The 27,633-nt window shown below is 59.1% G+C and overlaps 1 protein-coding gene across 1 annotated transcript; it reads left to right on the forward strand.

Moving 5' to 3' along the window:
- The first annotated feature begins 452 nt into the window (after window positions 1–452).
- On the forward strand, window positions 453–27,602 carry LOC136568138 (putative PIP5K1A and PSMD4-like protein). The gene is made up of 25 exons (XM_066567988.1): window positions 453–535; window positions 3,054–3,088; window positions 3,539–3,613; window positions 4,986–5,116; window positions 5,205–5,322; window positions 6,587–6,739; window positions 7,754–8,053; window positions 9,411–9,631; window positions 10,683–10,766; window positions 10,920–10,968; window positions 11,614–11,698; window positions 12,896–13,045; window positions 14,392–14,530; window positions 15,327–15,380; window positions 16,316–16,379; window positions 19,900–19,937; window positions 20,618–20,758; window positions 21,527–21,641; window positions 22,889–22,975; window positions 24,302–24,370; window positions 25,038–25,253; window positions 25,950–26,058; window positions 26,515–26,646; window positions 26,735–26,802; window positions 27,271–27,602. The coding sequence occupies exons 1-25, from the start codon at window positions 472–474 to the stop codon at window positions 27,460–27,462; spliced, it is 2,889 nt and encodes a 962-aa protein (XP_066424085.1). The 5' UTR covers window positions 453–471; the 3' UTR covers window positions 27,463–27,602.
- Window positions 27,603–27,633: the final 31 nt, after the last annotated feature.

Raw genomic sequence — 27,633 nt, forward strand, 5'->3', positions numbered from 1 at the left:
CACTCCGCCTCACCCTCCGCCAGTCACGTGACACCGCGGGGCCCAATCCGAGCGGGGGGAGGCGGAGCCGGTGCCGGAGCCGCGCATGCGCTATGCGGGCCCGCCCGCGTGGCCCCCGCTGCCCCCATCGCCCGCGGCCGCGTGGGGTGCGCCGGGAGGGGCGGGGCTGAGCGCTGAAAGGGCGTGGTTTAGCACAGAATGGGGCGCGCCCACGCGCGATTGGTGGGGCTGAGCATGGAGGGGGCGGGGTGGAATCAGAAGAGGCGCGGCTTAGCCGTGAGGGGGTGGAGCCGTGCACGAAAGAGGCGGGGTTGAAACGCGGGTGGGCGTGCCTTTACCTACTTGAGCAATGCCAATATGCGGAGAGGGCGCGGTTTATTCCCAAAGGGGCGTGGTTGTGTGGGCGGGGGCGTGGCCGGGCGTGGCGGGCGGGGGCGGGCTGGGGGGGGGGGGCGCAGCGCGCGCTCCAAGATGGCGGCGGCGGCGGCGGGGCCCGAGTCCGGCGGCAGCAGCGGCAGCAGCGGCGGCCTCGGCGGTACCGGCCGGGAGCGGGCCCGGGAGCGGCGCCGGGGGGCTCGGGCAGGGCCCGGGGGGCGCGGCCGGGGGCGCCGGGGGGGCTGCGGGCGTGAGGGGCTGAGGGGGCTCTGGGGGCGTGAGGGGAATGGGGCGATCTTGGCGGAACTGGGGGGCTATGAGGGAGATTATGGGGTTTATGAGGGGGATTTGGGGGTTATGAGGTGTATTTGGGGGGGTTATGAGGGGGATCTGGGGGCGTGAAGGGCTGAGGGGGCAGCGTGAGGGTGAGGGGGCTCTGGGGGCGTGAGGGGAATGGGGGGATCTGGGGGGTTATGACGGGAATTTAGGGGCTGTGAGGGCATTATGGGGGTTATGAGAAAGATTATGGGGGTTAGGGGGAATTTAGGGGGCTGTGAGGGGGATTTGGGGGGTTTTGAGGGGGATTATCGGGGGTTGTGAGAAAGATTATGGGGGTTAGGGGGATTTTGGGGTTATTGGGGGATTTTGGGGGGCTACGAGAAGGATTATGGGGGTTATGACGGGAATTTAGGGGGCTGAGAGGGGGATTTGGGGGGTTTAGAGGGGGATTATGGGGGTTAGGGGGATTTGGGGGTTATTAGGGGGATTTTGGGGGGTTTTGAGAGGAATTGCGGGGGCTCTGAGGGGTCTCAGGGGTGCGGGTTTTTTGTGGGGTCTTTGGGGGTTTTGGATGAGTTTAGGGCTGGGAGACTCAGGGGGTTTGGGGGATTCTTTTGGGGTGTAGAAGTTTGGGGATCATGGGGATTTTTGGGGTCTTTAGGGTTTTTTGGGGAGTGTGGAACTCTGGGGCTGAGTGGGATTTTTGGGGTCTTTATGGGGTTATTTTGGGGGTGGGGTGTGGGGGACTCTTTTGGGGAGGGGATTTGGAGCTTCCTGGGGGAATTTTGGGGCGTTTGGAGCTTCCTGGGGGTGTCTGAGGTGCCATGGGGGGAGTCCAGACCCAACTTTTCCCTGGAAAAACCAAATTCCGAGTTTCCCTTTCTCTACAAAACACCTGGGAGCGGACGGGGGTGGGATCTGAGAGGCCCAGAATTCCCAAAAATAAAAACTAAAAGCTGGGGAGCGGGGCGGGGAGGGAGCAGTTTGTCGGTGCCAGGGAAATCCGATTCCCGTTCCCGTCCGGTGACTCACAGGGGGTGGGAACGGCTCGCGGGGATCCCAAAACCCCAGAAAAATCCCAAAAGGAGCCGGGATCGGGCAGCAAAACCTCCCAAAAACCCAGAAAAATCCCGAAAGGAGCCGGGATGGGGCAGCAGAGACTCCCAAAACCCCAGAAAAATCCTGAAAGTGCTCGGGTCGGGCAGCAAAGCCTCCCAAAATCCCAAAAAGAGCCGGGATCGGGCAGCAGAGACTCCAAAAACCCCAGAAAAATCCCAAAAAGAGCCGGGATGGGGCAGCAAAGCCTCCCAAAATCCCAGAAAAATCCCGAAAGTGCTCGGGTCGGGCAGCAAAGCCTCCCAAAATCCCAAAAAGAGCCGGGATGGGGCAGCAAAGCCTCCCAAAACCCCAGAAAAATCCCAAAAAGAGCCGGGATGGGGCAGCAAAGCCTCCAAAAACCCCAGAAAAATCCCCAAAAGAGCCGGGATGGGGCAGCAAAGCCTCCCAAAATCCCAAAAAGAGCCGGGATGGGGCAGCAAAGCCTCCAAAAACCCCAGAAAAATTCCCAAAAGAGCCGGGATGGGGCAGCAAAGCCTCCAAAAACCCCAGAAAAATTCCCAAAAGAGCCGGGATGGGGCAGCAAAGCCTCCAAAAACCCCAGAAAAATCCCCAAAAGAGCCGGGATGGGGCAGCAGAGCCTCCCAAAATCCCAAAAAGAGCCGGGATGGGGCAGCAGAGCCTCCAAAAACCCCAGAAAAATCCCAAAAAGAGCCGGGATGGGGCAGCAGAGACTCCAAAACCCCAGAAAAATCCCCAAAAGAGCCGGGATGGGGCAGCAGAGCAGCAGAGCCGCGGGATTTGTTTGGGCCAGCGGGGACGGGAGCAGGGAAAGGGGGAAAGGGTGAAAGGGTTAGGGGAAATGGGGAATTGCTGCCTCGGAGGCGTTTTTGGGGACAAACCCGCCAGGTTTGGGGCTCTCAACACCGGGATTTTTCCTTTTCCTGGTTTTCCCTGGACCTGGCAGAGTTGCTGGGAGAATCCAGCCCTTCATCCCGGTTTTTTCTCGGCTCCCAATCACGTTTTCACGTTAAATTTTGGGCTGAAGTCTATAAAAATTCCATCTGGGAAGGATTTTTTTGCTCCTTGCTTTTCCCTGGACGGATTTAAGGCCTGATCCCTGATTTTCTGCCTCTTTATCCGTGGGGTTTTTTTGGGAATGTGGGGCCAGAAGCCCCGGGAGAGCAGCGTGTGTGGGTGGGATAATTCGGGTTTTGTGTTGTGTAGGATTTTTCTCTGGTTTTGTGGGATTTTTTCCCTGCTTTCCTGGTATTTTTCTGCGGTTTTACTCTGCTTTGTGGAATTGATCCTCTCTGAGTGTGGATTTTCCTTTCTCTTGGCAGGATCCAACACCTTCAAGAAGTCCCTGACTCCTGAGGTGAGTTCCAGGCTGGAAAAATCCCAGATTTCAGGAGCTTTTCCTGCTCCTTTTCTTCCTTTTCCTGCTCCTTTTCCAAGCCTGCCTTGACCCTGGGCAGCTCCTCCCGTGGGGATTTTGGGAATTTCTCCTTCCCAAGGGAATTCCTGCTCCAAAACCCGAATCTATCCTGGAACCACCCCCAGAATCCCTGGAAAAATTCAATTTAACAGCTCCTGGGTGAACCCTTGGCTCCCTGGGCCAGGAATCGCTGGATTGGGATTTGCAGCTTTCCCAAAATTCCTCCTAAAACGTTGCAGTTACTGTGGGAAAGGCCCAGCCCAGCTCTGTTTGCATTCCAGGAATGAACCCCAAACTTTTCCAGGTGGTTTTGGGTGGGAAAAAATCCTTTAAAAATTTGAATTTTCCAATTTTTTTTTTTCTCTCTTTCCATTTTTTCCTTTTTCCAAGATGCCGGGAGGATCCCAGACCATCCGGAAAGGCCACAGAGGAGTGGATTCCACAGGGGAAACCACCTACAAAAAGGTGAATTCCCACTTCTTTTCCCTTCTCCAAGGAGTTTTGCCCTGTGGGATCGCTGTGGGAATGGGAGGAGATTCCGTAGAAATGAAGGAAAAAAGGGAATTTTCTGGGGCTTTTCCCCCCATTTTAATTCTCATCCAATGCCCCTCCCCAGTGAATTTCTATTCCCATTGAATTCCTTTCGTTCCCATTGGATCCTGGCAATTCCCGTTCCCATTGGATTTCTGTTCCCATTCCCCCTGCGCTCCAGCCATTCCCAGCCCCGTTCCCAGCTGGAATTCCCCTTCCTAGCCCTGTTTCTGGGGGCTGGAACAGGAATTCCCATCCCCATTGAATTCCCAGCCTGTTCCCAACTGTAATTCCCTTTCCCATTCCCGCTGTAATTCCCATTCTCATTCCTGTTCCCATTCCTGCTGTAATTCCCATTCCTGCTGTAATTCCCATTCTCATTCCCTTTCCCATTCCTGCTGTAATTCCCATTTCCGTTCCCACTGTAATTCCCATTCCCACTCTAACCCCATTTCCCCTGTTCCCCCATTCCCATTCCCACTCTAAACCAGTGTCCCCCATGTCCCCATTCCTGTTCTCCCATTCCCACTCTAAACCAGTGTCCCCCATGTCCCCATTCCCACTCTAACCCCGTGTCCCAGTGTCCCCGTGTCCCCGTTCCCACTCTAACCCCGTGTCCCCATTCCTGTCCCCATTCCCGTTCCCATTCCCGTTCTAACCCCCCGTGTCCCCGTTCCCGCTGTAACCCCGTGTCCCCGTGTCCCCGTTCCCGCTGTAACCCGTGTCCCGGTGTCCCTGTTCCCACTCTAACCCCGTGTCCCCATTCCTGTCCCCATTCCCGTTCCCATTCCCGTTCTAACCCCCCGTGTCCCCATTCCTGCTGTAACCCCGTGTCCCCGTGTCCCCGTTCCCGCTGTAACCGCGTGTCCCCGTGTCCCCGTGTCCCAGTGTCCCCGTGTCCCCGTTCCCGCTGTAACCCGTGTCCCGGTGTCCCCGTTCCCGCTCTAACCCCGTGTCCCCGGTGTCCCCGTGTCCCTGTTCCCATTCCCGCTCTAACCCTGTGTCCCCATTCCTGTCCCCATTCCCGTTCCCATTCCCGTTCTAACCCCCCGTGTCCCCGTGTCCCCATTCCCATTCCCGCTCTAACCCCGTGTCCCCGTTCCCGCTGTAACCCGTGTCCCCGTGTCCCCGTTCCCGCTCTAACCCCGTGTCCCCGTTCCCGCTGTAACCGCGTGTCCCCATTCCCGCTGTAACCCCGTGTCCCCGTTCCCGCTCTAACCCCATGTCACCGTGTCCCCGTTCCCGCTCTAACCCCGTGTCCCCGTGTCCCCGTGTCCCGCTCTAACGCCGTGTCCCGGTGCCGCAGACGACGTCGTCGGCGCTGAAGGGCGCCATCCAGCTGGGCATCACGCACACCGTGGGCAGCCTGAGCACCAAGCCCGAGCGCGACGTGCTCATGCAGGATTTCTACGTGGTGGAGAGCATCTTCTTCCCCAGGTCAGCGCTCCAGCCCCGCTCCCGGGGCTCGGGGAGCCCCGTTCCCGTGGGCCCCGGCCCCGTTCCGGAACGTTCCGTGTCCCCGCAGCGAGGGCAGCAACCTCACGCCCGCCCACCACTACAACGACTTCCGCTTCAAGACCTACGCGCCCGTGGCCTTCCGCTACTTCCGGGAGCTCTTCGGCATCCGCCCCGACGACTACCTGGTCAGCGGGACCCTCCCTGGGCCCTGTGCCTTCCTGGGAATTCCCTGTGCCTTTTCTCCTTTCCCTGTGCCTTCCCGGGAATTACCTGGGCCCTTTTCCCCTTTCCCTGTGCCTTCCCGGGAATTCCCTGTGCCTTCCTGGGAATTCCCTGTGCCCTTTTCCCCTTTCCCTGTGCCTTCCTGGGAATTCCCTGTGCCCTTTGCCTTCCTGGGAGTTACCTTTGCCTTTTCCCCTTTCCCTGTGCCTTCCTGGGAATTACCTGTGCCCTTTTCCCCTTTCCCTTTGCCTTCCCGGGAATTCCCTTTGCCTTCCTGGGAATTACCTGTGCCCTTTCCTTCCCAGGAATTCCCTTTGCCTTCCCGGGAATGACCTGTGCCTTTTCTCCTTTCCCTTTGCCTTCCTGGGAATTACCTGTGCCCTTTGCCCTTTGCCTTCCCGGGAATGCCCTTTGCCCCTTTCCCTTTTCTCCTTTCCCTTTCCTGGACTTCTCTGGAATTTCCCTTTCCCTTTCCCTTCCTTGGATTTCCCTGGAATTATCTTTTCCCCTTTCCCTTTTTCCCCTTTCCCTTTTTCCCCTTTCCCTTTTACCCTTTCTGTCTTTCTTTTCCATTTCCCTTCTCTTTCTTTTCCCTTTTTCCCTCTCACTCCTTTTCTCTTCCCTTCCCTTCCCTTCCCTTCCCTTCCCTTCCCTTCCCTTCTCTTCTCTTCTCTTCTCCCCCTTCTCTTTCCCCCCTTTGCCCCCTGTTTTTCTCTCTTCCTCTCCCACATTTTGGGACACCTTTCCCCTTTCTCCTTCCCACATTTCCCCTCGTGCTGCCGCCCAGCCACTCCTGGCTGCCCTTCCCCGCTCCGAGCCGTTCCCCTGCTCGTTTTGGGCAGGAAAACCCCAATCCCAAATCCCCAATCCCAATGCTCTGTTATCCCCAGTAAATCCCAATCCCCTGCTGTTCCCAATCCCCTGCTATCCTCAGGAAATCCCAGTCCCTGTGCTGTTCCCATTCCCAAATCCCCACTCTCAATCCCGAGCTGTCCCCAGTAAATCCCAAATCCCCAATCCCAATCCCCACTCCCACTGCCCATCTGTCCCCATTAACCCCACTCCCCACTCCCCTGTGTCCCCATTAACCCCAATCCCTGTCCGTGTCCCCATTACCCCCAATCCCTGTCTGTGTCCCCATTAACCCCACTGCCCTGTGTCCCCATTAACCCCATTAACCCCACTGCCCTGTGTCCCCATTAACCCCTCCCTGGCCGTGTTCCCCAGTGCTCTCTGTGCAGCGAGCCCCTGATCGAGCTCTCCAACTCTGGCGCCAGCGGCTCGCTCTTCTACGTCAGCAGCGACGACGAGTTCATCATCAAAACCGTGCAGCACAAGGAGGCCGAGTTCCTGCAGAAGCTCCTGCCCGGGTACTACATGGTGAGAATTCCTTGGGAATCCCGGGAATCCCTGCCCGGGTACTGCATGGTGAGAATTCCTTGGGAATTCCGGGAATCCCTGGGAATCCCTGCCCGGGTACTGCATGGTGAGAATTCCTTGGGAATTCCGGGAATCCCTGGGAATCCCTGCTCGGGTACTGCATGGTGAGAATTCCCTGGGAATCCCTGGGAATCCCTGCCCGGGTACTGCACGGTGAGAGAGCCCAGAATTCCGGGAATTCCCTGGGAATTCCAGCCCTGGTAGCCCGGAAATCCCGGCGTGGTGCTTGGATCGCTGGAGACAGCGGGGCTGGGCTCACATCCCCCCAGGTCTGAGCCCCTTCCAAGCCCTGAACCCCAACAATCCATGGAAAACCCCAACAATCCATGGAAAACCCCAACAATCCATGGAAAACCCCAACAATCCATGGAAAACCCCCAAACCAGAGGAATTTGATGCTCTTCCCATGTTTCACCTGCGATTTTAACGCATCCCCACCCCAAAACCCCCCTGAACCCCCCTGAACCACCCCAAACCCCCCTGAACCACCCCATAACCCCCCTAAACCACCCCAAACCCCCCTAAACCACCCCATAATCCCCCTAAACCACCCTGAACCCCCCTAAACCACCTCAAACCCCCCTGTAACCCCCCTGAACCACCCCAAACCCCTCTAAACCCACCCCAAATCCTCCAAACCCACCCCAAACCCCCCTGTAACCCCCCTGAACCACCCCAAACCCACCCCATAACCCCCCAAACCCACCCCAAACCCACCCCAACCCCCCTGAACCACCCCATAACCCCCCAAACCCCCCTGTAACCCCCCTGTAGCTCCCCTAAACCCCCCATAACCCCCCTGAACCACCCCATAACCCCCCAAACCCACCCCAAACCCACCCCAAACCCCTCTGAACCACCCCAAACCCACCCCCAACCCCACCCCAAGCCCCCCGTGCGCGCCGTGACCGCGCGGCAGCGCCCCCACGCGCGCCCGTTGCCGCCGCTCTGCAGAACCTGAACCAGAACCCGCGCACGCTGCTGCCCAAGTTCTACGGGCTGTACTGCGTGCAGGCGGGCGGCAAGAACATCCGCATCGTGGTGATGAACAACCTGCTGCCGCGGCCCGTGCGCATGCACCGCAAGTACGACCTCAAGGGCTCCACCTACAAGCGCCGCGCCTCGGCCCGCGAGCGCGACAAGGCCGTGCCCACCTTCAAGGACCTGGACTTCCTGCAGGACCTGCCCGACGGGCTCTTCCTGGACGCCGACATGTACAGCGCGCTCTGCAAGACGCTGCAGAGGGACTGCCTGGTCAGGGATGGGAACTGGGGCTGTTCTGGGGGTTTGCACCGGGTTTGGGGCAGAGTCAGGGGTGTTCTGTATCTCTGCCTGGTCAGGGATGGGAACTGGGGCTGTTCTGGGGTTTGCACCGGGTTTGGGGGACAGGTGGGGCTGCTCTGCATCTCTGCCTGGTCAGGGATGGGGACTGGGGCTGTTCTGGGGGTTTGCACCGGGTTTGGGGCAGAGTCAGGGGTGTTCTGCATGGTCAGGGATGGGGGACTGGGGCTCTTTGGGGTTTGCACCGGGTTTGGGGCAGAGTCAGGGGTGTTCTGTATCTCTGCGTGGTCAGGGATGGGGAAATTGGGGCTCTTTGGGGTTTGCACCGGGTTTGGGGGACAGGCAGGGGTGTTCTGTATCTCTGCCTGGTCAGGGATGGGAACTGGGGCTGTTTGGGGTCTGCACCGGGTTTGGGGGACAGGCAGGGCTGCTCTGCATCTCTGCCTGGTCAGGGATGGGAACTGGGGCTGTTCTGGGGGTTTGCACCGGGTTTGGGGCAGAGTCAGGGGTGTTCTGCCTGGTCAGGGATGGGGAACTGGGGCTCTTTGGGGTTTGCACCGGGTTTGGGGCAGAGTCAGGGCTGTTCTGCATCTCTGCCTGGTTTCTTCGGGAAATCCAGGGGTGCTCTGCATTTTTTCCTGATTTTTTTGGGAAATCCAGGGGTGCTCTGCATTTTTTCCTGATTTTTTTGGGAAATCCAGGGGTGTTCTGCATTTTTTCCTGATTTTTTTGGGAAATCCAGGGGTGCTCTGCATTTTTTCCTGGGTTTTTTTGGGAAATTGGGGCTGTTCTGCCTTTTGTTTCGGTTTTTTTGGGGTTTTTTTTTGGGAAATTAGAGGTGTTCTGCATTTTTCCTGGGTTTTTTTGGGAAATCGGGGCTGTTCTGCCTTTTTTCCTGATTTTTTGGAGGAAAATTTGGGGTGTTCTGCTTTTTTTCCTGTTTTTCTGGGAAATCTGGGCTGTTCTTGCTTTTTCCTGATTTTTTCGGGAAAATCAGGGGTGTTCTGTCCTTTTCCCATGTTTTTGGTGGTAAATTGGGGGCGTTCTGTGCTTTTTCCTGATTTTTTTGGGGGGAAAGTTTGGAGTGCTGAGTGTTTTTTTCCTCTTTTTTTGTGGGAAAATTGGGTTGTTCCACCCTTTTCCCGTGTTTCTGGGTTTTTTTCGTGGAAATCCTGTGCCTGTTCCACCCTTTTTCCGTGTTCCTGGGGGTTTCCAACGGGGTTTCCGTCTGCGTGGAGGATCCCGGCCCGAGCCCGGCTTTGCCCGTGCCCGGCTGGGAGCGGCCCCTCGCCGCGGGGCAGCCCCGTTGCATTCCCCGTTCCCCCCGCAGGTGCTGCAGAGTTTCAAGATCATGGATTACAGCCTGCTGGTGGCCATCCACAGCCTGGACCAGGCCCAGCGCGAGCGCGCGGCCGCCGGCGCCGCCCGGGACCGCGACGGCGACCGGGACCCCCGGGGCCGGCCCGCGGCACAGAGAGCGCTGTACTCCACGGCCATGGAGTCCATCCAGGGCGAGGCGCGGCGGGGAGGCACCATCGAGACCGATGATCAGTGAGATTGATACTGGGAGTGATACTGGGAGTGATACTGGGAGTGATACTGGGAGTGACTGGGAGTGATACTGGGAGTGATACTGGGAGTGACTGGGGTTAACTGGGAGTGACGGCACAGAGAGCGCTGTACTCCACGGCCATGGAGTCCATCCAGGGCGAGGCGCGGCGGGGAGGCACCATCGAGACCGATGATCAGTGAGATTGATACTGGGAGTGATACTGGGAATGATACTGGGAGTGATACTGGGAGTGACTGGGAGTGACTGGGGTTAGCTGGGATGGACGGCCCAGCGAGCGCTGTACTCCACGGCCATGGAGTCCATCCAGGGCGAGGCGCGGCGGGGAGGCACCATCGAGACCGATGATCAGTGAGATTGATACTGGGAGTGATACTGGGAGTGATACTGGGAGTGACTGGGAGTGATACTGGGAGTGACTGGGAGTGACTGGGGTTAACTGGGATTGACTGGGAGTGACTGGGGTTAACTGGGGTTAACTGGGAGTGACGGCACAGAGAGCGCTGTACTCCACGGCCATGGAGTCCATCCAGGGCGAGGCGCGGCGGGGAGGCACCATCGAGACCGATGATCAGTGAGATTGATACTGGGATTGATACTGGGATTGATACTGGGAGTGATACTGGGAGTGATACTGGGAATGATACTGGGAATGATACTGGGAGTGACTGGGAGTGACTGGGAATCACTGGGAATTACTGGGAGTTACTGCAATCCATTCCCTGCTCCCCTTTCCCGTTCCCCATTCCCCATTCCCATTCCCTGCTCCCCATTCCCATTCCCATTCCCCATTCCCGTTCCCTGCTCCCCATTCCCGTTCCCCATTCCCATTCCCATTCCCCATTCCCCATCCCCATTCCCATTCCCATTCCCCATTCCCATTCCCTATTCCCATTCCCGTTCCGCATTCCCATTCCCCATTCCCATTCCCCATTCCCCATTCCCTGCTCCCCTTTCCCATTCCCATTCCCGTTCCCCATTCCCATTCCCCATTCCCCATTCCCATTCCCATTCCCTGCTCCCCTTTCCCAGGATGGGCGGAATTCCCGCCAGGAATTCCCGGGGGGAGCGGCTGCTGCTCTACATCGGCATCATCGACGTCCTGCAGTCCTACAGGTCAGTTGGTCATTATTAATTAATTATCCGTTAATTAACCCACGCTTCCCGAGCCTTGGGATCCCTCTGGACCAGGAGTTTCCACCGTGGGCTCCAAACCCCGGGAATTCCCTGGGAATTCCTGGGAATTTCTGCTCCGTTCCCTCCCCGCAGGTTCGTGAAGAAGCTCGAGCACTCCTGGAAGGCCCTGGTGCACGATGGGGTGAGTGGGAAATGGGAATTCCTGTGGGAAAACTGAATTTTTAATGGAAAAACGGGAATTTTTATGGAAAAGCAGAATTGTTTGAAAGGCAAACGGCCTTTTTAAGGAAAAATGGCCCTTTCTTATGGGAAACCCCCAATTTCAGTGGAAAATCCCCAGCTTTTAAGGGAACTCACAAAATTTTGAGATTTTCCCCCTGAACTGCTGAAATTTCTGCCCGAATTCCTGGGATTTCCACCCGAATTCCTGGGATTTATTCCCAAATTCCTGGGATTCATTCCCAAAATCCTGGGATTTCCACCCGAATTCCTGGGATTTATTCCCAAGTTCCTGGGATTTCCCCCCGAATTCCCGGGATTTATTCCCGAGTTCCTGGGATTTATTCCCGAATTCCCGGGATTTATTCCCGAATTCCCGGGATTTCCCCCCGAATTCCCGGGATTTCCCCCCAAATTCCCGGGATCTATTCCCGAATTCCCGGGATCTATTCCCGAATTCCCAGGATCTATTCCCGAATTCCCGGGATCTATTCCCGAATTCCCGGGATTTCCCCCCGAATTCCCGGGATTTCCCCCCGCAGCCCCTCGGGGCTCCCCCTCCCCGCCGCCGGGGTTCCGGGGCTCATTCCCTTCTCCCGGGCTCCAGGACACGGTGTCCGTGCACCGGCCCAGCTTCTACGCCGAGCGCTTCCAGCGCTTCATGTGCCACACGGTGTTCCGCAGGGTGCCACGTGAGTGCCGCGCTGCCCGACAACGCCGCCGCTCCCGCCGCCAGTCCCTCTGCGATTCCCGCTTTTCCCGCTGCCATTCCCGCCGCCAGTCCCTCTGAGATTCCCGCTTTTCCCGCTGCCATTCCCGCCGCCAGTCCCTCTGAGATTCCCGCTTTTCCCGCTGCCATTCCCGCTGCAGTTCCCGCCCTTCCTGCCGCCACTCCCGCCGCGAGTCCCGCCCTTCCCTGTGCAAATCCCGCCCTTCCCGCCGCGAGTCCCGCCATTCCCGCCGCCATTCCCACCGCAATTCCCGCCCTTCCCGCTGCGATTCCCGCTGCGATTCCCGCTTTTCCCTGTGCAATTCCCGCCCTTCCCTCTGCAGTTCCCGCCCTTCCCGCCGCGAGTCCCTCTGCGATTCCCGCTTTTCCCGCTGCAGTTCCCGCTGCAGTTCCCGCCCTTCCTGCCGCCACTCCCGCCGCGAGTCCCGCCCTTCCCTCCGCGAGTCCTGCCCTTCCTGCCGCCGTTCCCGCCCTTCCCTGTGCAATTCCCGCCCTTCCCTCCGCAAGTCCCGCCATTCCCGCCGCCATTCCCGCCCTTCCCTGTGCAATTCCCGCCATTCCCTCCGCGAGTCCCGCCACTCCCGCCGCAATTCCTACCGCAATTCCCACCGCAATTCCCGCCCTTCCCGCTGCGATTCCCGCTGCGATTCCCGCTTTTCCCTGTGCAATTCCTGCCCTTCCCTCTGCAATTCCCGCCCTTCCCGCCGCGATTCCCACGTCTCGGCCCCACTCCCCACTTCCCCCCCCTTTTTTCCCAGCCTTTTCCAGCTTTTTTTTTTTCAGCTTTTCTCCTTCTCTGTTCCCCCAAAAAAGCTGGAAAAGTTCCTTTTTTTAACGGGTTTTCCCCCCTTTTCTGGGTTTTCCTGCTTTCTTACAGCTTTTTTTTCCTATTGTTTTCAGCTTCTTTTTCCTTTGCTTGACATAAAAATTCCCTGCCCAAGTTGGAAAAGTGCTTTTTTTGGTTTTTCAGGGATTTTTATCCCCCCTTTTCCAACCTTTTCCTCTCCTCCTTCTCTTTCCCTGACAATCTGCCTGAAATCTGCTTTATTTTCCCTGGGAAATGCTTTCCTCGAGGATTTCCCCCTTTCCTGCTCCTCCTGCTGCTCCCTGCCCAGCCCCCGGGCTGTTCCCGATTTTTCCATGGAATTTCCGTTCCCAGTGAAGCCGTCCCCGTCCAAGAAGAGCCGGGGCGGCGGCGCCGTTCCCAGGAGGAGCTGCCAGGGGGCGCTCCCGGCCCCGAACGCGGCCCCGAACGCGCCCGGGGGCGACTCCCGGGCCCCCCCGGGCCCCGAGCTGGACCCGGAGCAAGGTGGGAGCTGCGGCTCGGGCCCAAAAAAACCCCTTTGTATCCCCAAAAATATGCCTGTGTGTATCCCAAAAAAACCCCTTTGTATCCCCAAAAATATCCCTGTTTGTATCCCAAAAAAACCCCTGTTTGTATCCCCAAAAACCCCCGTTTGTATCCCCAAAAATATCCCTGTATGTATCCCAAGAACCCCTTTGTATCCCCCAAAATATCCCTGTGTGTATCCCAAAAAAACCCCTGTTTGTATCCCAAAAACCCCCTTTGTATCCCCAAAATTCCCTGTTTGTATCCCCAAAAATCCCCGTTTGTATCCCAAAATCCTGTTTGTATCCTAAAACCCCTGTTCCCATTCCCAGTTTCTCAATCCCATTCCTGACCCCATTCCCAGTTTCCCAGTCCCCTTTCTGTTCCTGTTGCAGGTTCCTGATCCCATTCCTGATCACAATCCCATTCCCAGTTTCCCATTCCCAGTTTCCCAATCCCGTTCCCGTTGCAGGCTCCCAGTCCTGTTCCCGTTGCAGTTTCCCATTCCCAGTTTCCCATTCCCGTTCCCGTTCCCGTGCAGGCTCCCGTTCCCATTCCCCGTTCCCGTATCCCATTCCCGTTCCCGTTGCAGGCTCCTGTTCCCATTCCCAATCCCATTCCCCGTTCCCATTCCCGTATCCCGTTCCCAATCCCGTTCCCGTATCCCATTCCCGTTCCCGTTGCAGGCTCCTGTTCCCATTCCCGTATCCCGTTCCCGTATCCCATTCCCAGTTTCCCATTCCCGTTCCCGTTGCAGGCTCCCATTCCCATTCCCAGTTTCCCATTCCCAGTTTCCCGTTCCCATTCCCATTCCCCGTTCCCATTCCCGTTCCCGTTGCAGGCTCCTGTTCCCATTCCCGTATCCCGTTCCCGTTCCCATTCCCGTTCCCGTTGCAGGCTCCCGTTCCCATTCCCAGTTTCCCATTCCCCGTTCCCATTCCCGTTCCCGTTGCAGGCTCCCGTTCCCATTCCCAGTTTCCCATTCCCCGTTCCCAATCCCGTTCCCGTATCCCATTCCCGTTCCCGTTGCAGGCTCCCGTTCCCATTCCCAGTTTCCCGTTCCCGTATCCCGTTCCCGTTGCAGGCTCCTGTTCCCATTCCCGTATCCCGTTCCCGTATCCCATTCCCAGTTTCCCATTCCCGTTCCCGTTGCAGGCTCCCGTTCCCATTCCCATTCCCAGTTTCCCATTCCCCGTATCCCATTCCCGTTCCCGTTGCAGGCTCCTGTTCCCATTCCCGTTCCCGTTCCCATTCCCGTTCCCGTTGCAGGCTCCTGTTCCCATTCCCGTATCCCGTTCCCGTTCCCATTCCCGTTCCCGTTGCAGGCTCCCGTCCGGATCTGCTCCCTCGCTCGGTGCCGGGCTCGGGCGGGGCCGCGGTGGCTCCGTCCCCGTCCCCGTCCCCGTCCCCGTCCCTGTCCAGCCCCTCCCTGGGCAGCGCCGGAGCCGCCTCCCCCCCCAGCAGGTGGGAACAGCGGGAAAAGGGTTTGGGATCGGGGAAAAGGGTTTGGGATCGGGAAAAGGGTTTGGGATGGGGAAAGGGGTTTGGGATGGGGAAAGGGGGTTTGGGATCGGGGAAATGGGGTTTGGGATATGGGGAAATGGGGTTTGGGATCAGGGAAAAGGGGTTTGGGATTGGGAAAAGGAGTTTGGGATGGGGAAATGGAGTCTGGGATGGGGAAATGGGGTTTGGGATGGGGAAAGGGGTTTGGGATCAGGGAAAGGGGTTTGGGATGGGGAAAGGGGTTTGGGATCAGGAAGAGGTGGCTGGGTTCAATTGCAGGGGGTTTGGGATCAGGGAAAGGGGTTTGGGATTGGGAGAAGGGGTTTGGGATCATTGCCGAGGGTTTGGGATCATTCCCCAGGGTTTGGGATCACTGCCAAGGGTTTGGGATCATTCCCCAGGGTTTGGGGCCATTCCCCAGGGTTTGGGATCATTCCTGAAGGGGTTTGGGATCACTCCCCAGGGTTTGGGACCATTCCCCAGGGTTTGGGGTCATTCCCAGGGGTTTGGGATCACTCCCCAGGGTTTGGGACCATTCCCCAGGGTTTGGGATCATTCCCCAGAGTTTGGGATAATTCCCCAGGGGGTTGGGATCATTCCCCAGGGTTTGGGATCACTCCCCAGGGTTTGGGATCATTCCCCAGGGTTTGGGATCATTCCCGAGGGTCTGGGGCCGTTCCCGGTGTTTCGGGGCCGTTTCCGGGCGCGCCCCCGTGGGGTGTGGGGAGTTCCCGTTGGTGACCCCGAATCCCCGCAGGTCCGTGGGGGTCGAGGTGCACCCGGGCCCCGCCGCAGCCGCCCCGGCCCCCAGGTGAGCCCCAATTCCCCGGGATTCCCCGGGATTCCCTGGGGTTTTCCGGGGTTTTCCCTGGGAATTCCGGGCTGTGGAGCTCCGGCCTCGCTGCTTTCCCAAACTTCCTGGGGTTTTTGGGAAATCCCAAATCCGGGGGGGTTCCCACTTCTGCTGCCCCCAGGGCTGGAATTCCTGGGGCATTCCCAGGGCTGGAATTCCTGGGGCATTCCCAGGGCTGGAATTCCCGGGGCATTCCCAGGGCTGGAATTCCCGGGGAGATTCCCAGGGCTGGAATTCCCGGTGGAGTCCCAGGGCTGGAATTCCCGGGGAGATTCCCAGGGCTGGAATTCCCGGGGCATTCCCAGGGCTGGAATTCCTGGGGGGTTCCCAGGGCTGGAATTCCCGGGAGATTCCCAGGGCTGGAATTCCTGGGGGGTTCCCAGGGCTGGAATTCCTGGGGCATTCCCAGGGCTGGAATTCCTGGGGCATTCCCAGGGCTGGAATTCCTGGGGCATTCCCAGGGCTGGAATTCCCAGGGGAGTCCCAGGGCTGGAATTCCCGGGGCATTCCCAGGGCTGGAATTCCCGGGGCATTCCCAGGGCTGGAATTCCCGGGGCATTCCCAGGGCTGGAATTCCCGGGGCATTCCCAGGGGACGCCCTCTCCATCCCCGAATCCCATGGGATTCCCTACCCTGGAATGTTCTCTCTCCATCCCGGGATTTTCATCTGCAGTTCCTGGGGACTCTTCATCCATGAATCCCATGGGATTCCCGGGTGGAACTTTCACGTTCTCCTGGATTTTTCCAGGGCTTTCCGGGTGGTTTTCCCAGGGTTTCCTGGGAATTCCGTGGGAGCAGCAGGGGGTTGGGATTGAGGGCTGGCGTTCCTTGGATTTCCCCCCAGAATTCCCCAAATTTCCCCAAAATTCCCGTTTTTCCCGCTGTTCTTCCAGCGGATCCCCCGGGCCCTCCCTGCCCCTGGAGCTGGAGGAGCTGCCGGAGACCGAGATCAGCTTTGTGAGTGTTTTCCATGGAAAAAAAACCGGGAATTCCCAGGGGCCGGGGAGGGGCTGGATCCTGGAATTTCCTGGGAATGCGGCGGGGTCGGCTCTGCCCTCGCTCCCGGGGCTTGGGGCAGCCCAAAATCCCTGGAACTGCCCCAAAAGGAGGAAAACCCCTCGTTCCAGAGGGTCTGGAATGTCCCAAATCCCCCAAAATCCCTGGAATTGCCCCAAAAGGAGGAAAACCCCTCGTTCCCGAGGGCCTGGAACGTCCCAAATCCCCCAAATTCCCTGGAATTGCCCCAAAAGGAGGAAAACCCCTTGTTCCAGAGGGTCTGCAATATCCCAGATCCCACCCAGAGCATTCCTGGATTTCCCACCTTTAATCCCAACAGGATCTGGGGGAAAATTCCTGCCCAAAATTCTGGGAATTTTGCTTAAAAATGAGGAAAATTCCGGGGTGTCTGCAATATCACAGATCCCCCAAATTCCCTGGAACGGCCCCAAAAAGAGGAAAACCCCTCGTTCCAGAGGGTCTGGAATGTCCCAGATCCCCCCCAGAGCATTCCCAGCTTTCCCTCCTTGCCCGGGGTTGGGAATTTTCGGGATGAACCCCAAACACTCCCTGGGGAACGTTCCCGCTTTTCCCGGTTTTTCCTCATCCCCTGGGTTTTGTTTTCTCTCCCCAGTGAATGGGCACCGGTGGAATCCCAGCAAAGCCTCGGAATTCCGGAATTCCTGCATTTCCCAGCGCTCCCGGGGCTGGGAACGGCCCGGGAAAATCGGGAACGGCCCTGGGAAAATCGGGAATGTCGGGATCCCCCCGGGATTCCCTGGGAACGCCGAGCACGCCAGGGATGGAAACCCCGGGAGCAGGGACCTGAAATTCCCAGGAATTCCCGGATTTTGGGATGGAGAAAGGGGAGGAGAGAATTCCTGGAAAATTCCCAGCCGGAATCGGAGCTGCGCCGATTTTTTTGGGGGGAATTTTTTGGGGGAATTTTGGGTTTTTATCCTGATTTTTTTTGGAATTTCAATAGGATCCCATCCCGGTTTTCAGTCCTGGGGGAGTTCTTGGGATTGGTAATTATTAATTATTAATTGTTAATTATTAATTTTTAATTTTTATTCAGGAATCGGGGTTTGCTCCGGGTTTTCCATGGGAAATCCCCCGGAAAAGAGGGGGAAAAAGGAGGAGAAGTCATGGAAAAACTCCTGGCTCCGCTTTTCCCAGCAGGAATTTTGGGAAGCTTTTCCCCCAGTCTGGGAAGAGTTTTCGGGGGATTTTTTGGGGGAATTTTTGGGATTATTTTTGGGGATTTTTTCAGGATTTTTTGGGATTTTTGGAATCTGAGCCCATCCCGGGATTCCCCCCCCGGATTTTTTAAGGATTTCCCTCCAAGATCCCGGCTCAAATCCCACTTTGCCCATCCCCAAATCCCATTTTTTAACACTCCCACACAATTCCCGGGGCAGATTTTGGGATGGGCTGGAACAACCCAGGCCCAGAGCGGGGAATTTCCCCCTGGATCCCAAATTCCCCGAATTCCCCGAATTCCCAGAGCCCGGAGCGGCCCCTGGGGCTGGAGCTGATTTTTGCTCCATCCCTGATTTTTTTAATGGAAAAATTCCCTTTTATCCCAGAGTCCCGCGTGGGAAGATCCCGTGTTTTATACAGAGCCTGGAGTTCCGAGCTTTTTGTGCCGGAGAGCGCCCGGAAGGCGGGGCCGGGAGGGAATTCGGGGTTCCCCGCCGGGAGGGCCCTCCCCGCTCCCCGCTCCCCGCTCCCACATTTCTGAAGGAAAAGCCGAGATTTCCCTGCCCCCGCATCCCGGATTTCCCTGGGATGGCCTTGGCCCAGCGCAGGGGATGCGGGGACAATTCCGTGGATTCCCCTTTTCCTTGGAATGTTTGTCTATATTAGACAAGGCCCCTCCCAGCCCCTTTTTATTCCCGTTTTTTATCGCATCAGGAGGGGAAATTTCCCACATTTTTTCCCAATTTTCCCTTTTTTTTTTTTTTTTCTCCAATTTTTTTCCCCAATTTTGCTCCCAATTTTTTTCCCTGTTTTGCCCCAATTTTTCCCAATTTTTTCCCCTTTCTTCCCATTTTTCCCCAACTTTTTTCCTAATTTTTTTCCCAGTTCCCCCCCCTCACTCCCAGAATGGAATATTTATGAATATTTAAATATTTTTGGGATAATTCCCCTTTTTCCTGGGAATTCTCCCCATCCAGAGGCTGGGGGGGAGGGCTGGGGTTGGAATTTTTGGGATTGGGGTTTTTTTTTTTTGTTGTTGTTTTTTTTGGGGGGGATTTTCCTGTTCCAAAGGGGGAAATTTGGGAATCGTGGTGGGGGAATTTTCCAGGAGAAAACGAGGATTTGGCTCTTCCCGGGAATGGAGCCCTCCTGGAATCTGGGGCAGAATCCCTGGAATTCTCCTGGACTTGGACTGGAAACTCCCCTGGATTGGAGGGGAATCCGTGGAATTTTCAGGGACTGGGAACGGACGTTTCCTGCACTGGGGAGATGGAATCCGTGGAATTCTCCTGGACTGGGACGGAATCCATGGGATTTTCCTGGACTGGGGAATGGATTTCGTGGAATTTCCCTGGATTTGAGACAGAATCTGCGGAATTCTCCTGGATTTGGGACAGACTTTTCCTGGATTTGGGACAGAATTCATGGAATTTTCCTGGATTTGGGACGGAGTTCATGGAAATTCCCTGGATTTGGGACGGACGTTTCCTGGGTTTGGGGATGGAATCCGTGGAATTCCCCTGGAATTTTCTGGGGTTTTTTTCCGCCCCCCACCCGGAATTTCCCTGGATTCGGGAATTGGATTTCGTGGAATTTTCCCGGAATTTCCCCCGGCTTCGGGGATGGAATTTTCCTGGATTTGGGAATGGAATTCCTGGAATTGCCGTGTCCAGCCTGGAATCGTTTGTCACCCTCGGGTCCCCAGGTGGGGCCGGCCCTGCCCTGGGGACATTGGGGACATTGGGGACACCGGGGACATTGGGGACACTGGGGGGACATTGGGGACACTGGGGGGACATTGGGGGGACACTGGGGGGACATTGGGGACACTGGGGGGGACACCGGGGACATTGGGGGGACACCGGGGACATTGGGGGGACACTGGGGACATTGGGGGGACACCGGGGACACTCCTGGGGTGGCCTTGGCTGGGGTGGCCATGGGGACACAGCTCTGGGGGTGGCACAGGGGGACAGGAGACACCCCCGGGCTGTTCTCGGAGCCCCTCGCAGACCCCGCGGGTGGTGGCGCTGGGAGGGGCCCTTTGGGGACAGTTCGGGACCTTTGGGGACCGTTCGGGACCTTTGGGGACAGTCCCGGCCCTTTGGGGACAGCGGTGTCCTCCCGGCCATCATGGCGCCCCTCCCAGAACTACAATTCCCAGCATGCTCCGCGCGGCGCCCCGCCTAGAAGGGGCGCGCTGATTGGCCGCGGTGTCTGGACCAATCAGCGCACGCGTTGTTGGGCGCTGTGGGGAGCGGGCCGGCGCTGAGGGGAGGAAGGAGCCAAGATGGTTCTGGAGAGCACCATGGTGTGGTGAGAGCCCCGGGAGCGCCGGGCAACAGCCCGGGAAAGCCCCGGGAACCCCCGGGCAACCCCCGGCACCCGCGCGGGCACCCCCGGCCCGCCCGGCCGCTTTCCCTGAGTCATGGCCGGGGGGCGGAGCGGGCCGGGCCTGAGGGGAGACGGGGCTGAGGGGACGGGGGGGGACAGGGAGGGACAGGGGGGACAGGGGGTGATGGGGAGAGAGGGACAGACAGGGACATGAGGGGACAGACAGGGACAGGGGGGACAGGGAGGGACCGACATGGACAAGGGGGGACAGGAGGGCACAGGGGGTGACGGGGAAATAGGACCTGAGGGGACAGGAAGGGTCTGAGGCAGAGATTTTGTGGGACGAGCCTCAACTGTTCCCAAAAAACGCCGGATCTGGGGGGAATAAATGTCAGCAATTCCCCAAAAGTCCCAGATTTGGGAGGAGGAACATCAGCCATTCCCAAAACAAAAAAAAAAAACAAAAAAGAGATTTTGGGGAATGAACCTCGGCTCTCCCCCCAAAAAAATCAGATTTTTGTGATAAACCTCTGCGTTCCCATAAAAATCTCATCTTAGACTGGAATAAACTTCATTTTTCCCCCCCAAAACCCCAACCACCCCAGCAGAGGGAACTTCCCGGGATCCCCTGAGCCATTCCCGGGTTTTTTTGGGAATTGCAGCGTGGACAACAGCGAGTACATGCGGAACGGGGACTTCCTGCCGACGCGGCTGCAGGCGCAGCAGGACGCCGTGAACATCGTGTGCCACTCCAAGACCCGCAGCAACCCCGAGAACAACGTGGGGCTCATCACCCTGGCCAAGTGAGGCGCTCCCGGCGCTCCCGGGATCCAGAACCGACTGGGAATGAGCCTGGGATGGAGGGAACTGGGGAGGGACTGGGGGATGATTTTGGGGCTGTGGGAACTTCGGGGATTCTTGGAGTGGCTCATTCCCACTCAGAATGGGAGGGATCTGGGGGATTTGGGGCTCATTGCAGGTGGGAACTTCGGGAATTCTTGGAATGGCTCATTCCCACTCAGAATGGGAGGGATTTTGGAGGCAGGAAAAGTTGGGAGGTCAGGGAGAAGGGGCTGGGAATTGTTGGAAACCAGCTGGGAATGGCTCGTTCCCAGTTGGAATGGGAGGGATCTGGGGATTTTGGGGAGGCAGGGAATTCATGGAGGAGGGGCTGGGAACTGTTGGGAATGGCTGGGAGCTGCTTGTTCCCGCTTGGACTGGGACCGGTCTGGAATGGGAGGGATTTTGGAGGCAGGGAAAGTTGGGAGTTCAGGGACAGGGAGCTGGGAATGGCTCGATCCCAGCTGGAGTCGGGCTGGTCTGCAGCGGGAGGGATTTGAGGATTTTGGAGGTGGGAACTTCAGGAGTTCTTGGCATGGGAGGGATTTGGGGCTCATTGGAGCTGGGGAAATCTGGGAATTGGGGGATTTCCTCCCAGATTCCCCAGGAATTCCCGGGAGTTTCTCCTGTAGCTGGGAAGCGCTGCCGGCGCCGATCCCAGCCTCAATCCCGGGAATTCCCTCCCTCCCTCCCTCCCTCCCTGCTGAGGGAGCCCCGTTGCCGTCCCGCAGTAACTGCGAGGTGCTGACCACGCTGACCCCGGACACCGGGCGCATCCTGTCCAAGCTGCACACGGTGCAGCCCAAGGGCAAAATCACCTTCGGCACCGGCATCCGCGTGGCGCACGTGAGGCCCTGCCGGGCTCCCGGCAATTCTGGATGCTCCCGGGGTCACAGAGGGCGTGGATGTGGGACAGGGGCTCCTTCTGGGGTCTGAGGGGGTGGATGTGGGACAGGGGCTCCTCCTGGGGTCACAGAGGGGGTGGATGTGGGACAGGGGCTCCTCCCGGGGTCACAGAGGGGGTGGATGTGGGACAGGGGCTCCTCCTGGGGTCACAGAGGGGGTGGATGTGGGACAGGGGCTCCTCCTGGGGTCACAGAGGGCGTGGATGTGGGACAGGGGCTCCTTCTGGGGTCTGAGGGGGTGGATGTGGGACAGGGGCTCCTCCTGGGGTCACAGAGGGGGTGGATGTGGGACAGGGGCTCCTCCTGGGGTCACAGAGGGGGTGGATGTGGGACAGGGGCTCCTCCTGGGGTCACAGAGGGCGTGGATGTGGGACAGGGGCTCCTCCTGGGGTCACAGAGGGCGTGGATGTGGGACAGGGGCTCCTTCTGGGGTCTGAGGGGGTGGATGTGGGACAGGGGCTCTTCCCAGGGCCATAGAGGGCGTGGATGTGGGACAGGGGCTCCTTCTGGGGTCACAGAGGGGGTGGATGTGGGACAGGGGCTCCTCCTGGGGTCACAGAGGGGGAAGCTCAGGGTTTCCTTAGGTGTTCATGGTGAAAATGGTGGGGGAGGCTCTAAAGCCTAAATCCATGGGAATGTCACAGAAATCCACCATAAACCCATGGGAATGTCACAGAAATCCACCATAAACCCATGGGAATTTCACAGAACCGCCCCTAAATGCCAAGATTTTCAGCCCAGCCCTGCAGTGTCCCCCTGGAGGGAGCCCCATCCCTGGGGCAGATCCTGGGAATGGGCTGGGGGATCCCCGTTTTCCTGGGATCTGGGCTGGGGGATCCCCGTTTTCCCGGGATCTGGGCTGGGGGATCCCCGTTTTCCTGGGAATGGGCTGGGGGATCCCCGTTTTCCTGGGATCTGGGCTGGGGGATCCCCATTTTCCCGGGATCTGGGCTGGGGGATCCCCGTTTTCCTGGAATGGGCTGGGGGATCCCCATTTTCCCGGGATCTGGGCTGGGGGATCCCCGTTTTCCCGGGATCTGGGCTGGGGGATCCCTGTTTTCCTGGGATCTGGGCTGGGGGATCCCCGTTTTCCCGGGAATGGGCTGGGGTATCCCCGTTTTCCTGGGATCTGGGCTGGGGGATCCCCGTTTTCCCGGGAACGGCCCCAGATCCGTGGTTTTGGTGCAGCTGGCGCTGAAGCACCGGCAGGGCAAGAACCACAAGATGAGAATCATCGCCTTCGTGGGCAGCCCTGTGCACGACAGCGACAAGGACGTGAGCAAGGGCGGGAGGGACGGGGCGGGATCACAGCAATGGGAACAGGGCTGGGAGCACAACGGGATCGGGGCTGGGATAACGGGAACAGCCACGGGATCGGGGCTGGGATAACAACGGGATCACAACGGGAACAGGGCTGGGATAACAACAGGAATAGTCCTGGGATCGCTGCGGGATCGGGGCTGGGATCACAACGGGATAACAACGGGAACAGCCACGGGATCGGGGCTGGGATCACAATGGGATAACAACGAGATCGGGGCTGGGATAACAACGGGATCACAACGGGATCGGGGCTGGGATCACAATGGGATCACAACGGGATTGGGGCTGGGATAACAACAGGAATAGTCCTGGGATCGCTGCGGGATCGGGGCTGGGATCGCAGGGTAGCAACAGGATTGGCTCCCAGAAAATCCAGGGCTCAACAAACCCAGGACTGGGGAGGGTCTCAAGTGTGGATCCCTGGGATGGATCCCTGAGGTGGATCCCTGAGCTGATCTCTGGGATGGATCCCTGAACTGATCCCTGAGCTGATCCCTGGGATGGGTCCCTGAGCTGATCCCTGGGATGGATCCCTGAGCTGATCCCTGGGCTGATCCCTGAGCTGATCCCTGGGATGGGTCCCTGAGCTGATCCATGGGATGGGTCCCTGGGGTGGATCCCTGAGCCGATCCCTGGGGTGGATCCCTGGGGTGGATCCCTGAGCCGATCCCTGAACCGATCCCTGAGCCGATCCCTGAGCCGATCCCTGGGGTGGATCCCTGGGGTGGATCCCTGAGCCGATCCCTGAGCTGATCCCTGAGCCGATCCCTGGGGTGGATCCCTGAGCCGATCCCTGGGGTGGATCCCTGAGCCGATCCCTGAGCTGATCCCTGAGCCGATCCCTGGGGTGGATCCCTGAGCCGATCCCTGAGCTGATCCCTGGGATGGATCCCTGAGCCGATCCCTGAGCTGATCCCTGAGCCGATCCCTGGGGTGGATCCCTGAGCCGATCCCTGGGGTGGATCCCTGAGCCGATCCCTGAGCTGATCCCTGAGCCGATCCCTGGGGTGGATCCCTGAGCCGATCCCTGAGCTGATCCCTGGGATGGATCCCTGAGCCGATCCCTGAGCTGATCCCTGAGCCGATCCCTGGGGTGGATCCCTGAGCCGATCCCTGGGGTGGATCCCTGAGCCGATCCCTGAGCCGATCCCTGAGCCGATCCCTGGGGTGGGTCCCTGGGCAGCTGATTCAGGACCGGCTCTGCAGTGTCGCTGGGCTCCGGGGCTGGGCCGGGCCCAGGTCCCGCCGGTCCCAGGGCGCTCCCGCCTCTCCCCGCAGCTGGTGAAGCTGGCCAAGCGCCTGAAGAAGGAGAAGGTCAACGTGGACATCATCAACTTCGGGGAGGAGGTGAGAGCCCGGGCGCTGCCGCCTTCGGGAACTCGGGGCTTCTCCGGCTCCGTGCGGGGGCTGGGAAACGCTGACGCGTTGGTGGCTTTGGGAGCGAGGTCGGTCCTTCCTCGAGGGCTTTCCTTGGATCCCAAACCCTCCCCGTCCCCGATTCCTGCCGGGACCCCGCTGGCAGCCGGGTTTGCCATGCCCAGAGCCCCCTCCCAGCACCACAACCCCACAGGACCCCAGGTTCCTCCCCCAGAGCCCCAGTTCCCCACTCCCAGCCCCTCAGCGTTCCCAAATCCCCCACTCCCAGCCCCTCAGCGTTCCCAAATCCCCCACTCCCATCCCCTCAGCGTTCCCACTCCCATTCCCAGAGCCCCAGTTCCCCATTCCCAGAGCCCTAATCCCATTCCCAGAGCCCCACTCCCATTCCCAGAGCCCCAGTTCCCCATTCCCATCCCCTCAGCGTTCCCACTCCCATTCCCAGAGCCCCACTCCCCATTCCCAGAGCCCCAATTCCATTCCCAGAGCCCCAATTCCATTCCCAGAGCCCAAATCCCATTCCCAGAGCCCCACTCCCATTCCCAGAGCCCCAGTTCCCCACTCCCAGAGCCCCAGTTCCCCACTCCCAGAGCCCCAGTTCCCACTCCCACCCCTCACCATCCCCAAATCCCCGTCCCAGGAGGCCAACACGGAGAAGCTGACCGCCTTCATCACGGCGCTCAATGGCAAGGACGGCAGCGGCTCCCACCTGGTGACGGTGCCGCCGGGGCCCAGCCTGGCCGACGCCCTCATCAGCTCCCCCATCCTGGCGGGCGAGGGCGGCGCCATGCTGGGCCTGGGCGCCTCCGACTTCGAGTTCGGGGTGGATCCTAGCGCCGACCCCGAGCTGGCTCTGGTAGGGACCCCACACACCCCAAAACTCCGTGGGATTGGGCATTGGCAGCGTCAGAATCCCATAAAACCCCAAATGTCCCAGCTCCCCCATCCTGCTGGGCCTGGGCGCCTCCGACTTCGAGTTCGGGGTGGATCCCAGCGCCGACCCCGAGCTGGCTCCTGTAGGGACCCCAAAATTCCCAGGGATTGGGCAATTCCCAATGTCAGATTTCCAATAAAACCCTGAATCTCCCCGGCACCGAACCCCAGGGCTCCCAGCCCCCTCCTGCCCCCCATCCCCAGCCTTTCCCAGATCCCAGATCCGGGGTTTTGGGGCTCTGCAGGCGCTGTGGGGCTCCCATTTCCTGAACCCCAACCCAGTTTGGGGTGTTTGTGCAGGCACTCCGGGTGTCCCATTTCCCAGATCCCAGTCCATGTTTTGGGGTGCATCCCCAGCCCTGTTTTGGGGTGTTTTGGGGTGCATCCCCAGCCCTGTTTTGGGGTGTATCCCCTAGCCCTGTTTTGGGGTGTTTTGGGGCGTATCCCCAGCCCTGTTTTGGGGTGTTTTGGGGTGTATCCCCAGCCCTGTTTTGGGGTGTTTTGGGGTGCATCCCCAGCCCTGTTTTGGGGTGCATCCCCAGCCCTGTTTTGGGGTGTTTTGGGGTGCATCCCCAGCCCCGTTTTGGGGTGTTTGTCCCATTTCCCTGTGCGTCTGCAGGCTCTCCGTGTGTCCATGGAGGAGCAGCGGCAGCGGCAGGAGGAGGAGGCGCGCAGGGCGGCCGCGGCCTCAGCTGCCGAGGCCGGGATTGGAGCGACCGGGGGAGACGGTGAGGGGCGGGGGGGGGGCTGGGGTGGGGCTGGGAACGGGATTGATGGGGTTGGGAATGGGGTTGGGAATGGGATTGGGAATGGGATTGAGTTTGTGGGATGGGATGGGAATAAGGAGGACTGAAAGGCAGGATGCGTTCAGACTGGGCATTGGGGGTTAACCCTTCCCTGGGCGGGTGGGGACGCCCATTCCTGGGACGCCCCCTGGATTCCTGCACACCCCTGGATTCCCGGGACGCCCCCTGGATTCCTGCACACCCCTGGATTCCCGGGATGCCCCCTGGATTCCTGCACACCCCTGGATTCCTGGGATGCTCCCTGGATTCCTGCACCCCCCTGGATTCCCGGGATGCTCCCTGGATTCCTGCACACCCCTGGATTCCCGAGATGCCCCCTGGATTCCTGCACACCCCGTGCACTCTGGGACACCCCCCTGTGTGCCCTGGGTGTGCCAGAGTCGGACGAGGCCCTGCTCAAGATGACCATCGGGCAGCCAGACTTCGGCCGCGCGGGGCTGCCGGACCTGAGCTCCATGAGCGAGGAGGAGCAGATCGCCTACGCCATGCAGATGTCCCTGCAGGGCGCCGGTGCGTGGGGAACCCCGGGAAAAACCCGGGAAAACCCCGGGAATACCCAGGGGCTGCCCATGGATCATCTCGGGTTTGGCTTTCGCAGAGTTTGCCCAGGCCGAGGCGGCCGAGGTGGACAGCGGGGCGGCCATGGACACCTCCGAGCCCGCCAAGGTGGGCAGCTCCCGGAATTCCTGGAATTCCCAGCTCATCCCGGCCCATCCCATCCATCCCAAAAATCCCAATCCCATCCCATCCATCCCATCCACCCCACCCCACCCACAGGACAGGCGTGGGGTCACCCTCAGGGTTCTTCCACCCCAAACCATTCCAGGACTCCCTGTCCTGCTTTCTGTGGGATTTTAGGGATGAAATCCTGGATCCTGCCCCAGTTATTCCATGGATTCCCCGCTGCACACTCCAGTAATCTCAGTCCCTCTAGACCCATCTGGATCGGGATGATCCTAAATCCCCCAGGCTGATCCCAGATCCCCCAGGCTAATCCTAGAGCCCCCAGGCCAGCCCCAGATCTCCCAGGATGATCCCAAATCCCCCAGGCCAATCCCAAATCCCTCAAGATGATCCCCAATCCCCCGGGCCGGTCCCCAGTCCCACCCTTTCCCATCGCCGTGTTCCCCGCAGGAGGAGGACGACTACGACGTGATGCAGGACCCCGAGTTCCTGCAGAGCGTCCTGGAGAACCTGCCCGGGGTGGACCCCAACAACGAGGCCATCCGCAACGCCATGGGGTCGCTGGCGTCGCAGGCGCACCGGGAGCAGCACCGGGAGCAGGGCCGGGAGAGCCGAGACAGGAAGGACGAGGAGAAGAAATGAGCCCGGGAACGGCCGGGACAGCGCGGCTGGGAGTCGGTGAATTGCTGCAATAAAAGGAATTAAAGCAGTTCCTTGGGAATGGCGGGGAGTTCTTGGCGGTTGTGCGAATAATAAAGGGAATGGAAATGGTTTCTTGGGAATGGCGGCAATGATTAAAGGGATTTCTGGGGA

Source organism: Molothrus aeneus, chromosome 31 (genome assembly GCF_037042795.1).
Source record: "Molothrus aeneus isolate 106 chromosome 31, BPBGC_Maene_1.0, whole genome shotgun sequence".
Taxonomy (NCBI): Eukaryota; Metazoa; Chordata; class Aves; order Passeriformes; family Icteridae; genus Molothrus; species Molothrus aeneus.

What these genes read in the sequence shown, in the direction of transcription:
- LOC136568138 (XM_066567988.1), top strand. Translation starts at nt 472, where the DNA reads ATGGCGGCGGCGGCGGCGGGGCCCGAGTCCGGCGGCAGCAGCGGCAGC. An exon ending in GACGTCCTGCAGTCCTACAG is followed by an intron (nt 10,767 to 10,919) that starts GTCAGTTGGTCA and finishes CCCTCCCCGCAG; the next exon opens with GTTCGTGAAGAAGCTCGAGC. An exon ending in ACACCTCCGAGCCCGCCAAG is followed by an intron (nt 26,803 to 27,270) that starts GTGGGCAGCTCC and finishes TGTTCCCCGCAG; the next exon opens with GAGGAGGACGACTACGACGT.